The sequence below is a fragment of the Alligator sinensis genome, unplaced genomic scaffold (assembly GCF_000455745.1).
Source record: "Alligator sinensis unplaced genomic scaffold, ASM45574v1 scaffold65_1, whole genome shotgun sequence".
Taxonomy (NCBI): Eukaryota; Metazoa; Chordata; order Crocodylia; family Alligatoridae; genus Alligator; species Alligator sinensis.
This window is the reverse complement of record NW_005842037.1, coordinates 2,410,683-2,426,436: the sequence shown is the minus strand read 5'-3', so window position 1 is coordinate 2,426,436 and position 15,754 is coordinate 2,410,683. Positions and strand designations below refer to the sequence as shown.

The following is a 15,754-nucleotide window of genomic DNA, read 5'->3' as shown; positions in this document are numbered from 1 at the left end:
CACACAGCTCTAAGTTTAATAGGCATCTCGGGCCGTACATTCCCCGGTCCCACTATGGGAGGCCTATTTAAACTTGATTGACTAAAACTCGGTTGCCGGGTTAGGGAATGCTGAGGCAAGAGACCGAGTCAGAGGGGGTATGGGCAACATTTGAACAATGGTTAAGGGTTCATCACAGCATCCAGCCTGCTGGAGCCCTAATCCCAGGTGTTGTCATATCTTTCCCGAGACGACTGGTGGGAGTCCTCTCCACAAAAGGTTATGAGCACCCCAATAATTGTTTTAAGTCTGTTAAAAGACTATAGTAAGATCTGGAAAAGTCATGCTAAGCTGAGGCTTGTGCACAACAAGTAAAAATCCAAAATCCTGATGCTGCAAGCTATCTATTGTTCCTGAAGAAACCATGAGATATCCCATCAGTATATCTGCCACCCATAGGAATTTCAAGCTGGCTCCCAAGTATTTGGGTTACTCCCTAATCTTAAGTGTTTCCTGATTATCAATCAGTTTCCTGAGATGGTCCAAACCAGATAACCCCTTGTCAATAGAAAAGACAATGATTTACACTACTGAGGGTGCTTCGAAGCAGCTGAACTGAGGGTATAAAAATCTGTAAGTGTGTGTGCTGCTAGAAAAAGAGGGAGAAGAGGAAGAGGAAAAGGAAGGAAAAGAAGTATAAGCAGGAGGAAAGAAGGAGAAGAAGAAAACCCCTGTGCTGACACCATCCCCTGTCGTTCTTGGGACGTTCCCTGTCGTTCTTGAGACAGATCGTCTCTCTCTTCAAGGATTGTGCTACGGACTGTGCCTGTCAGCTTTGCAGCCTGAGTACCGTGGACTAGGTGAGATCCCAGCGTTCTCTGTCTTCTTTCTAGGCATAAACTTCTGAACCTGAACTGTATCAGTTAAGCTTGAGCTAAGTTTCCCCAAATACTTAGTGAAACCAGGGTAGTATTGTCATTGTTGGTGTTTGTTTTTCTTTTGCATGTCTATTACTACTAGTGCTATTATATATTTCATATGCTTAGCAATAAATAACTTTTATAGTCAAACTGGTAGTAATTGGGTATATTTTTCCTTCTCTGCTTCTCTTTCTTCCCGTGCTCTGCAGCAACGCTTCTTTTACCTATGCTAAAGATCCCTGTGAAGCCCAAATTATTGTGGGGTCTGCTCATCAAGAGGCCAAAGATTGGGACGTGCTGAGTTTGAAACACATAAGGGGATCAGCTTGTACAGGCTGATTGACCCAGTTTGACTCAGACGTGCCCTTATGAACTGAATGCTGGCCCATGAGGGTGTCAGCTGGACACCCAGCCGGATTCAGAGGGATTCTGTTTACCTGTGTGCTTGTGTCTGACTGCATTTTATTGTTGCTCTTATGAACTGATTCTTGGCATATGAGGGTGTCAGCCTGTCCATGCTGATCAGCCCGGCCAGGTCAGGCGTGTCACGTTAATTTATGTGTGTCTGTGTGTATGACTGATTTGGTGACTGAAGGAACCCAGTCCCATTGAGATTGAGTCCTGCAAGAGAGATCCACTGGGGGTGAGGGCTTGCAGAAGGGAGAAATACAGCTCCGTATAGTAACACAAACAGCACATTGACAGAATCACCAAGACCCTAGAAACTATCCCTAATAAATGAGCACACCCCAAAGTAATGGGCAGATTTGGTAACAGCACTGACTTACAGGACTGACCTGTATAACTAGGTGGGTGTAATGCAAAAGGAGAGATGAAAAAAAAGGTATCTGTTAATTTGTTGTCTGTTTGGAACACAAACACTTCCCCATAATGTTGAAACTAGGAGGAAAACATATGCCAAGAATACTAGTCTTAAGTTCAATTTTTAAGACCTGTTTATATTTAGTTCCTGAAAAGGATCTATGGAGTATATTGATAGTCTCTCTAGAATATAATTCTGTTCCATAGCAATGGAAAAAGGTTGAGATCCTGTTGAGAGATCCAGTCAATTTTTGCAGAATTACTTGCCTTTGTCTCTACCACCTCCTTCCAAAAACTTTGGAAGTCTTATTCTAAGCCCCAGGGTTAGGTTGGATGATCTTTTGAGAATGACTCGCCAAGGAGAGGGAAGCAGGAGGATCATGCCAACCCTTCCTTGCCATTTAGAAGGGATCCTAATGGTCTAAGGAGGACATTGATGCAGCACATTCCTGGTGAAATTATAATATACCACAACCATCAGTACTCGAAAAACTAAAGCAGCATCTTTATTTTATCAGTAACAATCAGTATAAAAGGTTTATTACAAAAGAGCTGTTGTGTTTACAATATATTATGTTGCTTCAAGCCAATGCAAAAAAGTCCATACATTATAGATCTACTTTGTTTACAATATATTATATTGTTTGAATGGCAGTACTGTAATGTATTTTTAATACAGAGCACTCTGCAAAATTGTAAAGACCAAAAATATTATTGAAATGAGTTATGCATTCTTTTTAAATTAAGATTTTTTTTATATTCTTTTTTAAGATAAAAATGTCTAAATGCACAATAGTAAAAATAACCCTGACTTATGCTTAGGTTAACTACCTCTGTAGTCACTGGACTGATGCAGGTTAGCATCTATACAGTTCTCTGCTGGGATGCTGTTTAAATTTGGGAAATATTTGCAGCTACATAATTAAGAAGACAAGTTTAAAACGTAACTGAAATATAGTACAAACACCATCCAAAGCACTGAAACAAGAAGCCTATATAATCGTGCTAAAGACGTATTTATAAAACTTAAAAGGAATAGTAAATATCAGCTCAGTGGTTTATAATGAAGCTAATAAAATTCAGGCCAGTAATCTTAACTGTAATGAACAGCATTTTAACATTCAACACATGAAAGGTTAATGAAGGCTATGAACTTTGTGTAACATAAAACGTTTCAGATGTCTGAGTTCACCAGATATAATTGGATTCGGGTGGAACAAGCCTCTCTTCAGCCTTTTTAGGTGAAGGTGTGTGCTGTCTCTGCTTCATGCCTGTTGGCCTCAGGGCAGTCATAATGCTGGCTCCATACCCTGAAAAATTATCCAGTTCAAGTGAAAACTACAAAAGCTGGCTGCTGGTACATTGTTAATATTTCAAATGGAAACCGTTTTCCCCATTTGAACATAAGGGTTTTAATGCACATCCCACAAGTCCCCACATGAAAGAATGAGGTGCCAGGAGACAGAAGTTAATCATGAAAAGATGCACTCTGTGGCTTTTAGAGCAGGGTGACCTTATCCCATGATCACTGCACTATTTCCATACTTAAGACTAGAATACAGAACTGGTTTCACACATGTCTCACTCATGTTTGATGGATGGAGAGTAATATACCGCCATTAGAGACCAGCTTTAAGCCAAATTATTGGTTCAGTTATTGGCCATAAGTTTCAACCTGTGGAGAGTCAGTGTTAATAATGTAAGTATTTTTTTGTTTATAATACCAAGAAATAGAATAGCAACAACAAACACCTAGAGAATAAATAAGTCCTGTCTGACACAGCAGCTTTGTTGTTGAAAACAAAATTAGAATTAAAAGTATTAATGTTGCAACTCTTTCTTGTTTTATTTACAAATGTGATTACAAATGGGGAAAAGACTTCGAAAATCCGAATCTTAAGTTAGTGTTCTATTTTACAAATTTTCCTTCAGGAGACTGCTTTATTAAGAAGCCATTCCCTCAAACCAAACATGTTCCTTTTCCGCGTTTTTTATTTTAACTTTGTATTTTTATAACTTTTCAAGGCCACTGATATCACCAATAAGTAATGATAGCTTGCCTTTCTTTGAGATTAAATGTGAGCCCCTTTTCTGGACTGGGAGAGATTTGGTTTTATTTGTAGAAGGTGAAATGCAGACCAGTACAAAGTGTCCTCCACTCCAGTTTAGTTCTACTTGGGCCCTTAATACTGGGCCCTTTTTTGTTGTTTCTATGCTGGCAAAACTCTCCATGCAATGAGAGTTTTGCCTCCATAGAAACTGCAGGACAATGTCCATTCTTTAAATCGACACGTTCATTAATGTTGGTTTCAAAGCCTTGGAGCTAACACTAGTGTTCAAGTACAGCATCCTGGTGGTAGAGCTTTCATACTATGGAGTTTATTTTACTTGCACGGTTAATTGCTTCTTTTGGGGCAGCAGCATGTATATTTATTCACACTAAAAAAAAAGTTCACTTGCTAGCTGCTGGTTGAACTTTACGGATGTGTTTCTGAAAGATGGCATCAAACCTGGTATGGATTTCCATACACATTTTTTTAAGCCTATAAGGCATCTAGTACATTTACTAATGGACTTATGCCATTTTTTAACAGGAGACTATATAGGCAAACAAATATACTAGCCAACTACAGAACAGATTCCAGAATCTTAGTTTTACAGTATAACCTATTCCTGTTAGACTATTTTAGTGCTTTTATAAAAAACATCCATAGTTATTTTTATACATTTTAACATGATGTATGGGTAATGAATCAGTGGTGTCAACTAATGCTCCACTAATGGAGCTATTCTTTCTTCTCATTTCTGCTGTCTGTTTGCTGTTACTGGTAATTAGGGGTGTGCAAAGTGGGCAGTATCCGATTTGCATTTGGATTTGGCCCGATTTGGGGGACAGTAATTAGATTTGCTGATTCACATCACTGTCCCAATTCGGCTAAATCTGAAGATTTGATTCTGATTCAGAGAATCAGCGATTCAGCCACAGACACAGCTTTATATGTTTTTTCTACATACCTCAAGGTACCGGGCACGGCTCGTGAATGCTGAGATGGTGGGGCAGATGGAGCGTCCCATGGGAGCACAGGGCAGTCCCCTGAGTGCTCAGCGGCAGATCCGGAAGTGGACTAGATGTACTTCCAGTCCACTTCCAGGTCTGCTGCTGAGCACGCGGGGGACTTCTCCCCCCCCCCCCGGCATCTCCCCGGCTTGGCAATTGGCCATGGGGGAACCTTGGGTGCCCCCCAAGACTCAGGAGGCACCAGTTGCCAAGCTGGGGGGCAGGGGAGTCCCCTGCACACTCTGCAGCAGACCTGGAAGTGTACCGGAAGTACTTCTAATCCACTTCTAGGTCCACTGCCAGGCACACGGGACCCTGCTACGCTCCCGTGGGATGCTTCATCTGCCCTACCATCTCAGCATTCATGAGCTGCGCCTGGTACCTCGAGGTACATAGAAAAACATATAAAGCTGTGTCTATGGCTGAATTGTCGAATCTCTCTGAGTTGAATAAGAGGCTTCCAATTAGATTCAGAGAGATTAACGGGTCTCCTGATTCAATTCGGATTTGGAGATTCAGCTGCCAAATCGGGGCAAATCTCCTCTGAATCGAATCAGCAACCGAAGCTTCACACAGCCCTACTGGTAACGTAGCTCCTATTTCACAGTCCTGCAGACTGTTTTTAACTCTAGCTAAACATTAATTGAGATGAGGAAATAACTTTCAGTGAAGCACTGGCTGCACTGTTAAGATGCTCAAGGAGGCTTGATTGTGTTTTATGAATCTGAAAGAGATGTACACATAATTCTAATGACAATAGGACTAAAGAAACAGCCTCTTTGATTGATTATTTGTGTGACTAGTTTGCTGGGGGGTTTAATACATAATAGCAAATGTATGATATAGCAAATTAATGCACATTTCAATAACTTACATTTGCTTTTGCTTCAATCATAAACTGAATAATATCGCCATAGGCCCCTAATATATTAGCAAAGTTTCTAGTTCAGGGGTCAGTGACATTTTTGGGCAGAGTGCCAAAACCTCCCGAAATCTCGACTTGTAAGATGTTGGCATGCCAGGGGTGAATGGGGGGGAAGCCATGATGGGCCCGATCCTTATTGTGGCAGTGCATCCCTGGTCCTTTCCCCACCATGAGCCCCAAGGTACATGTGCACCCGCTGCCGGCACCGTGCTGAGCCAAGGCGCCACAGACCCTGAAGCAACTGCTTGCAGCTTCTCCACTGCCTATTGTGAGCAGCCCAGGCTCTGTGGCCAGTGGTAGGGGCTTGCCAAGAGCCTGGGCTGGCTGTGGCATTTACGAAGTAAAATGGCTTCTTAAGTCGCACTCTGGCACATGTGCTGGGGGTTGCTGACCCCCGTTCTAGTTTCTTTTTACCTAAAAAAAAAAATGTGTTGTGTTATATGCAGTGATGCACCCTACCATCTGTCTCCCCCTTTTCAAAATTCTAGATCCACCCATGTCAGAAATCTCTCTTAATAATTTGTTATTAATGTTTGCTAATATGTAAAGCTGACTTTGAATTTATCACTTGGATGCATGCAGCCATATATATATATCTTGTTTTTATAATTGTTCATTATTAATGACAAATTTTGGAGAATTCAAGTAAAAATTCACCACTAGTTTAACACCATCAAATCAGCATGTGTCTACACACAGGCTCATAAGAAAGTGGGGCTGGAAGGGACCTCATATGTTCATTTACTCCATCCCCATGCTCAAGGCAGGATCTGACTAAACCACTGCAGTCAAGTGTCTGTCTAACCTGATCTTATTTATTTATTTATTAATTATTTAGATTTATATCCTGCCCTATCCAGAAAGGCTCAGAGTGGCTTGCAACAACATACAAATGGCCCACAATTGAACAGACTCTCCAGTCAATACCTAAACCCTTTTAAAAATCAACATTAGGCATCACATGGCTCAGAAAGCAGGATACAATTAAAATATTCATTTAAAGAAATTTGATGTTGTTTTAAGACAACATATTTTTGAATCCTGTAGAAATGGTCAAAAAATAAATTATTTCACTCACCAAATATTTTTAAAATATTTGACATACTTTACAGCTGTTGACACTTGGGCAGGGTGGAATTTTACATAAATGCTCTTCAAAATATTTCTGCCATTTCAAAATTTCCTTTCTTTTTCCAAACTGTCAATCATCTCTAGAAACCCATATAGGTTGTTTTTTGTAAATATATCTCCAATATTCTAATTTCCTGATCCAAAGTCCATTGAAGTCAATGGGAACCTTGGAGGGCTCTGAAGCAATTCTACCTTATGGGCAGAATATAAGCCAGGTCATTCAGAAATTGTGCTAGTATCCATTTTTAGAATTCCTAATAGGAGATTAATGTAAATGGAGTAGATTTCTGTTTTATTCATTGTTGTTATTATTATGCAGATTAATACAGCATGTGCTGAAGACATTTGGGATAATAAATTATTCTTGTGCCTTTTTTTTTAATGAAAGGCATATTAGCTGAAGGGACTGTTTTCATTAGCGATTATCCTGTGGTTTTGAACTAGTCATTTACTCACAGCTGAAAACTTGTGAGAAAGCCAAGTATGTATTCTCACTTACTCTTGTTGCAGTGCCTTCCATGCCAGCCTTCTTTGCACTGGCATTTATTAGGTTCAACACAGGTTCCATACAATCCACAGCCAGGTTCACAGACCGCTGCAATCAAGGGGGAGCATACATTTATCACTTTCTTGATATTCCATTCAGAGACAGTTACCCAATTCTTTTCCAGTTAGTCTTTTGAATATGCTAGTTTTGGCATAGGCCAAAGCTTTAGCTGTGAATCTGTAATTGTAAATTGACTGTGTACAGAGTTCTGAAAATGATTTGTACTAATACTGAACTAAAAGACCTGATCCAGCTCTCTCTCATTCTAGTGCAAATCAGGAGTGAAATGCTTGAAATCAATGGATTTATACCAGAATAAGCAAGAAGAGATTAGTTACGTTCATAAAAGGCAGATTTCCAGTAAGATTGTAATATTACAAGGTCCTGAAGTTTAATTATCTTGTACCACATTCTTGATGATATTATACTGATGTGTTATTGCTTTAAAGAAGCTCATAATATTGAAAGGTTTTAAAAATAAGTTTTTGTTGCACTGCTCCTTTACCTGTAATGTATGAAGCATGTCCAGGAAGTAAATTAACTTGAACAAACCTGGCAGCATGCAACATGCTGATATTACTAAACTATATACTGTGTTGCTATCTTATTGAACTTATAAGGATTGATGGAGTGGGTTGAGAACTTACGCTTGGAACAAAGATCTCCTTGGTAACCTTTGGAGCACTTGCATTTATTTTTACCAGTACATTTGCCTCCATTTCGACATGGCTGATGACATTTGCCTAGAATAGGAAGTGTGAAAACAATTAACTTAATATTCCATTTTTGTTCAAAAATAATTACAGAGGGAGAGAGGAAGGTCACTGTTTTAAACATTGTTTGTGAAAAACTTGGTGGACCATGTTGATCCAGAATCTTTTTTGCACAGTATGGATTTGGTGGAGGTGAAATCTTCTAGGCACAGATAAGCTCTGCTTTTTCAAAGATTCATGTGAGCACGTAGGTAGCATGAAACTGAGGCCAGAAATGAGCATGGCCAAGGGCTGCATTTCTATACAGGTTTTGGGTGCACTTATACCACTGGGATTGTGGAAATACAGTCTGCCATCTCTCAGAACTGTCCCCTTCCCCATACCTGCCTAGGAGAGAGACCAGCTTTCTGCAGTTAATAACAGGGAGTATTGATATGGACTGCAGGCATCTGAGCAGCACCCAGCCCTCTCACCCAGGTATACTTGGAAAAAAAAGAAGGATATGAGGGATATTTTAAACAACAGAGCTCCTCAAAAACCGAACAAATGTTCAGTGTGGGACAGAAACAAGCTGTCTGAACTGTCATGCTACAACCTGAGCCCAGGGATACCATGGTTTTGTAGAATTTGCTACAAGATGCATTCCACACTGCTCCACAAACTCAATTTTCACTTTAAAAAAGTTTCTCGGTCTCACAGTAGTGAAGAAAAGCTTGGAAAGGAGACCAGAATATAATCAATGTTAATTTAAGAGCTGGTTGAGAATTTTTCAATGAAACAGTTTTTTTTTTCTTTTTGGAAAACAGTAAATTGCATAAAGCAAAGCTTCTTGTGGGAATATGCATATAGCCTGGATGAATACCCAGTAGCTGGGGCACATGCCCACTTTGGGGGAGAGTCAGATTCACATGCATGCTCCATATTGGGGATTTGACTCAGGTCATCTGTATCCCAAGTGAGTGCTGCACCCCAGAAGTTTTTGGTTTCTTATTCTCACATTTTATCAATGAAAGCTTGAAAGGTCCTGGGGTAAAATGGGATTTTTCAAACGTTTGTTTGGGATGATAAAATAGTTTCCTGTCCATTCTAGTATTAATATTTGGCAGAGTTTGCAGACAGCCTGAAACAGGAACAGAGAACGGTGAACTGCCTCATTTCATTTTTTGGGAGTTACTCTGTGTGCTACACTTACACATAAAATATCAACCCTGTTAACTATTTCTCTGCTGATTTACTGTAGCAATAATACCCAGTTAAAGGGCTAATTTAATCATTACAAAGTGACCCTCTAGATGCTAAAACCCCCTCCCCAGCTGTCAAAACCCCAAACTACTGAGATGCATGTGTATGTTGTCAAATACAAATGGAACATTTTTCTCTAATATATAGATTGTAGCAGCCCAGAACCAAACTTCATTACTAGTCTATAAACAGTCCTGCTGACGAAAGTTGCCACATCAGTAAAGTTTCTCTGCAGAAGTGCAGGGAAAATTAACACTTTTAGTCATTCTGATTTACAAACATTTTCACTTAAAGCAACTACTGGCTGAAGGGTAAATTGCTCAGGAAATCTGGAGGCTATCTATCCTCATTTTCAGTTTGAAATGTGGAGAATGTAAGAAAAATGTTGTGATCTTTTAGAATGTACTAAGGTTACACCAAGAATGCATTTGGCCCCAGCCCTGTTCGATTAACTGTGGGCTAAAATATTTTTATGGAACAGAGCAAAAGCTAAATGCTATCCACAGATCTGTTGGTGGAACAGAATCTAAGAGAGGGAAATGGAAAAAGTGACAGAACAATTGGTGAAAGATGGAGAGGAAATAATAATAAAAAAATACTATACTCCAGGCTCAAACTGAAACGCTAATTAGAGGCAAAATATAACTACAGTAAGAAGAAACCTGGAAGGCTTAGCAACTGCTTGTTAGTATTGTGAATTAAGGTTAGTAAATTTCCCAGGAGTCTTAGAGAGTTACTTGGCTATTAGAGGAGCACTCAAAATCTTTAAACAATATATAAAAAAAATATCTTTGCAATTCTCTAAAGATGGCTTTCTGCCTATTGCAAAGCTTTTCTCCCCCTGCTTATTCCAAGACCTCCATGACTGAATGTAGCTGGCTCTGGATCTAAGAAAACAGAATGAGGGTTTTTTTTCTTCTGATGTTTATAAGCCTTGACTAGCATTTTTTCCTTAGTCTCCCACTGCTCCTGCTGGTACGGTTCAGGCAGATGGGCAGCATTCCATGTATTCCCAGCTTAAGTCCTAATATATTTTGGTCCTTTTTTCCTGGAATTGATTTACTGCTTGGATTTTATTTTAAGTCACTTCAGCCAGGTACAGACATTACACTTTTACTGGTGTAAGTGATTGGAAACTGGTCTATACCTGTAACAGAACAGAAGTTCGGCACATATAGGCTGGTTTAAAAATGTAAGAAGGATGTAACCTGGTCCCCCCCCCCCCCGGGCAAATGCGTGTCTTTTCACTGCTAATCTAAACTAAGATGCTTACAGAAAACTGCATAACTTAGATACTTCCTCAAGCTTTTTGAATGTCTGTACCTAGCCTTCATGTTTACTCATGTGAATAAACACGTATGCCAAAGTCTTTGAAGGAGAAGACTACATAAGCCCTGAATCAAATTAGCTGACACACTGGTTAAAATCCAGGGCTAGGTACAGACATTCAAAAAGCCCGAGGCAGAATCTCAATCTAAGTTATGTGGTCTTCTGTAAGCAGCATAGTTTAGATCGGTAGCGAATGGAGCACCGCCCTCTGGCCAGTTGAACAGACATTCAAAAAGCCCGAGGCAGAATCTCAATCTAAGTTATGTGGTCTTCTGTAAGCAGCATAGTTTAGATCGGTAGCGAATGGAGCACCGCCCTCTGGCCAGTTGAGGGGAGGGCAAATCTTAAACTGGGTTCTGCCATTTTTAAACCAGTCTGTGTGCGCTGAACTTCTGTTCTGTTATGGGTATAGACCAGTTTATGATCGCTTACACCAGTAAAAATGTAATGTCTGTACTGGCCCAGAGGTCAGGGTGTATTAGAGCTGCTGCTACCCCTGGCAAAAATGCATTACTGGCAGAACAGCAAAAGGTTAAGGAAAAAATGTGAATATGGTCCCAGCCTGAGGAATGAACATGTGGCAAGATACAATTTTAAAACAAAAAAGGAGGCATGACTCAGGGGTGTCCTGTTTAAGACAGTTGCATTTTAGACTGATTGAACTGTGAGTGTACCCATTACTAGGTAACTGAATGCTGTGTTTTTACAAGGATGAATCATTTTAGGATATCAGATCAGAGATTTGGCTTTCAATAGTTGGAGGTTTTAGAAATGCAAAGATTCTTATACCCTGTTAGTGGCTGATTAAGTGAAATAGCCTTTTATGTTTTCTACTATATGATTTTATAATTTAAAAAAAAAAAGCTGCTGACAAAGGTACAAATTCCTCAAGCTCTGGGTCAAACTGACCATTTTCATTGGACATTATGGAACTTCTTATGTGATTTGTCTGGAATGAGGGAAGAAATTAGATTATCAGTGTTGGATTCAGACTTGATGGCAACAGGTGCAAATACCATGAAAATCCTTGGAGTTAAACCTTAGACTAAGTCTGAATTTTTTAAAAAATAATTAGCTTGTAAGGAACAGATACTTGTACCATCACTGTGCTGGAAGAACACGTATTTATTTACATAACAACAATACAACCTTGCTGCTGTTGCTGATTTTGCAGCTGTTTCAGAACTAGCAATCTGTAAAGCATAAAACAGTACAAAATGTTGTCCAGACTGTGCCTGCCTATCAATATGGTCGAGAATTGATATATTGTGCCACATGTTGATCCTTTTTGTTATTTGCGTAGTTATTCACTTATCTTCTGATAAGTGTTTGTTGAACTGCCTGTTGCACTTTATTTGGCTGTGTCGTCTGGGATTTGGGGGGTTAAATTTCATGTACCAAGAGGTGCATTTATTTCATGACGTGCATGTCTATATGGATGTGAGGCAAGCTAAGAAAAAAATCATACATATACAAAACCAAACCCCTCACCTTGCTCGTATGGATAGTCCCATTGAAACTGCTGAGCTTGCTTACATGAGTAAGAAGAGGGATATTCAGCACTGAAATGTGTTAGTGGACATACAGCGCAAAAAGTATAATGCGTGTGTACATTTTCCAAACCAAAACACTGGCACTCTTTCTAGGAATGGGGACGACTAAATTAATTCAACAGAGTTGTGAGAGAGCCTTTTTTAGAGAGATCAAATGCCTGACAGCTGACCTCCCAGTTTTGTGCAGCGCTGGCCACGCCTCCATCCCCAGCTTTATGTAGAACAGTTTGATTGACTGTGGACTAAAATATTCTGAATGGTTTTGATGCTAAGCTGCTGAAAATAGTAAGCCTTTTGATGTTGAGCACAAGAATGTTCAACGTGCCACATAAATGCAACTTAATACTGCAAGCTGAAGATCTTAGCCTAAACAGTCCTCTGCCCTTTTTGCTTGAACTCCTCCAACAGTAATGGATATCTCCATATATCCCTTTCAGAATTTATGGCCTCAGTTCCAGTCTCACGTGTGTAGGTATGAATTGCTATGTATTTTGAAAATATCCACTCCATGTAGACTTGCTATACTGGTATGACCAGACAGTGGTGCATGAGTGCGCAGGCTACTGCTGTGCCCATATAGTACTTAGAAAAAGAAGAAAATGAAAAAAAAATCAAGAATGTACCTTAATGACCAAACAATGATTAAAAACTCATCAGTTAGAAACAATGGGGAAGAACCTGCCCACAATTCTGAATTGACCTCTGAGGGCCCCAGCCTGCTACTTGATAACCTCAGCTGTAAGCTAGCACAGACATGTGTCACTTGATCTTTCAGGCACTGTAAATAGAACACCCTTTGTTTAAGTTACGTGAAACAATGTAATGTGGAGACTCACTAATTTCACAATGGTCTCCCTCAAATCCAGAAGGACAAATGCATTTTCCTAGATAGAAACAGGTCCCTCCATTGAAACAGGTTGTTGTGCAGTTAGCTAAAGGAAATAAAGCAAAATAAAATTAAAATTAATTTTGGATGTGAATTATTTTGACCTTTACCTCTACCACCTTGCATTGCCTGGCTAAAAATTATGTAAAGTAATGTTTAAATAGCTGTATTAATATATTTCCATGTAGGTTATAAGGGAATGGTAAAATGCACTAACAGACCTGTAATGGCTGATAGACACATGCACACACACAGTTACTCTCCAACCCATTTCATTGCATACTCCAAATTAGATCAAGCTTGTGCTTGAGCATCTGGGGTTCACATGAATCTAACAGTTTGATGCCAGTCAGAATATCTGGAGTATTTCTTTGTGGTCTACATATAAAACCACGTACTCGCAAAAAACCCAGGACTGTACTTCCAGTGATAGAGATTCCACAACTTCCAGACAATGTGCTTCGTGCTTAACAACCTTCATATTTACATTAGATAGTAGGAACAACTTTCTACATTTCCCTTATTGCAATTTAAGCCCTTTACTTCTTGTCCTATAATTTGTGGAAACATAAAACAAGTGTGACCTTCTATATAACAACAAGAGTTAGACACCATAAATCAGCGGTTCTCAACTCCTTTAGACTCAAGGCATTCAAAATGAGAGCTCTCAGCTTTCACTCATTTCTTGACTATGAAAAAATAATAAAGCAATTCTTCTGTTGCAAAGCATTAGACAAACCACAACAGGTCAGAATACTTTTGATAATATGTATTCCTATTTGAAATCTCTCAGTTTATCTTGCAAATAATATGTAGGTGTTTGCATACCTAACAGTGTTAATATTGCACAGCACCTTTAGAAGGAGCTTACCACAGTGTGCTGTGGCACCCCAAGTGAGAATCACTGCCATAAATGATATGTAGGGAGACATAATCATGCTCTCTGCAATCTGTGACATACTGTCAAGATTACAGTATAACTGCTTCCAAGTGTATAGCATAGGTACAAATAGTTAAACACAGTGCTATTGCATTTGCCTTCTCTTACCTTTTGTAACCAACTTTCCTAGGAATATGAATGATTTTTCTATAAGTATTATGCCTGTGTACCCTTATCTCTCCCTTGCTGTCCTATTAAAGCTTCCAGGCTCAGGTAAAGTTCTCAAGTTTCTTTACAGAAGGTATTAAACAATCTTTAAGATTATGATTTTAAGCTGATTATTTGCCTAACACTCCAACACCCTCTACCCACCACTGAGAAGAAAATTACATGAGGGACAGTTGAGCACAGCACAGAACGGTAGCAATAGGCAGTTTTAAATAGGTGACTTACAGCTTTCAATTCTACAGTTACCTTTATCACAGTTGATGCCATAGAATCCAGGTGGGCAGATGCACAAACCGGGTGTAACACAGAGTCCACCATTCATGCAGCGGGGTGCACATAGAGCTAATTTGGAGAGAGTGAATGAGAACAAATTGCGGGGAAACTGACTAAAGATGATTATAAGGTTGTGTATTATAATTGAACGTTCACAACAAAACAACCTTCTGGTGACCATAACAAGTGTGCTACAATATAATACCAGATGTGTTCTAGTAAACTATGCCTATTAGTATATTAGGAGGGCTGAAGTTTGAAGAATGCAAGAAATCTGAAAAATGACTGATGTTTTAATCTTAAATTGTAAATATTTAGACCAAAAATTGTTCCTTATTCAAATGACTCCCAAACTGGAAGCTACAAACTGACTCTTTGGACTCATGTAAATTCTTCAGTTGTTTTGGTGAAGAACCGGCCAAACACTCAGTCACTTGTGTCTGTGAATTAGGTCCATCGCTCAAAGTCTAGGCCAGGGGTAGGCAATGTTTTTTGGCCGGAGTGCCGAAACCCCCCACAATGCCTATTTTGGAAGATGCTGGAGTGCCAGCATGCCAGAAAAACAAAACGAGGGCAGGGGGTACATGGCAGGACGTTCTGCTTGTGCCCCTGCCCCCGCACCTGCCCTAGCCTCTGTGGCTCCTAGCAGCTACCCAGAACCTTGGCCAGCTGCAAACATCTGCTGCCTCTCGACCCTGGCCCTGGTTGCCTCCCAGCTCCAGACCCGGCTCCGGGCTCCAGGAAGGTAGCACATACTGGCAATGCTCCCCGCTGTGCTGCCCTCACCACTTCTGCAAAGCAGCGTTGGAACCCAGCACGGCATGGCACAGTGCAGCCGGCGCCCCTGCCTGCAGGGAAAGTGTGGCAGGGCAGTGGGGAGCTGGGAGCAGGCAGCTTTCTGTGCCCCCTGATGTCCCCTGCCGTGCCGGGTTCCAATGCTGCTTTGCAGAAGCGATGAAGGCAGCACAGCAGGGAGCACTGCTGATATGTGCTGCCTCGGGGGGGCCAGGTCTGGGGCTGGGAGGCAGCTGGGGTCGGGGCTGGGGCAGAGAGGCAGCAGATGTTTGTAGCTGGCTCAGGTTCTGGGATGTTAGCGGCCCGGGCTCCGTGGCTATCAGCAGCTACCTAGAGCTGGGGCTGGCTGCAGCTGGGAGGCTACAAACAGCTGCTGCCCTCCCACCCCAGCCCCGGGCCCAGCCCCAGCTGTCTCCCAGCCCCGGAAAGGCAGCAGGTACCGGCACTGCACCCATTGGGGCCAGGGCTGGGAA

At 40.7% G+C, this 15,754-nt stretch overlaps 1 protein-coding gene across 1 annotated transcript in view; it reads right to left on the bottom strand.

Moving 5' to 3' along the window:
• Positions 1 to 2,202: 2,202 nt before the first annotated feature.
• Positions 2,203 to 15,754, bottom strand: part of WIF1 (WNT inhibitory factor 1) — an 89,991-nt gene continuing 76,439 nt past the window's right edge. The window contains exons 6-10 of the mRNA XM_006022484.1: positions 14,460 to 14,555; positions 13,056 to 13,151; positions 8,030 to 8,125; positions 7,335 to 7,430; positions 2,203 to 3,031 (exon numbers count right to left, since the gene is read on the bottom strand). Coding sequence (XP_006022546.1) covers positions 2,910 to 3,031; positions 7,335 to 7,430; positions 8,030 to 8,125; positions 13,056 to 13,151; positions 14,460 to 14,555 — 506 coding nt within the window. The 3' untranslated portion in view covers positions 2,203 to 2,909. The remainder of the gene's footprint in view (positions 3,032 to 7,334; positions 7,431 to 8,029; positions 8,126 to 13,055; positions 13,152 to 14,459; positions 14,556 to 15,754) is intronic.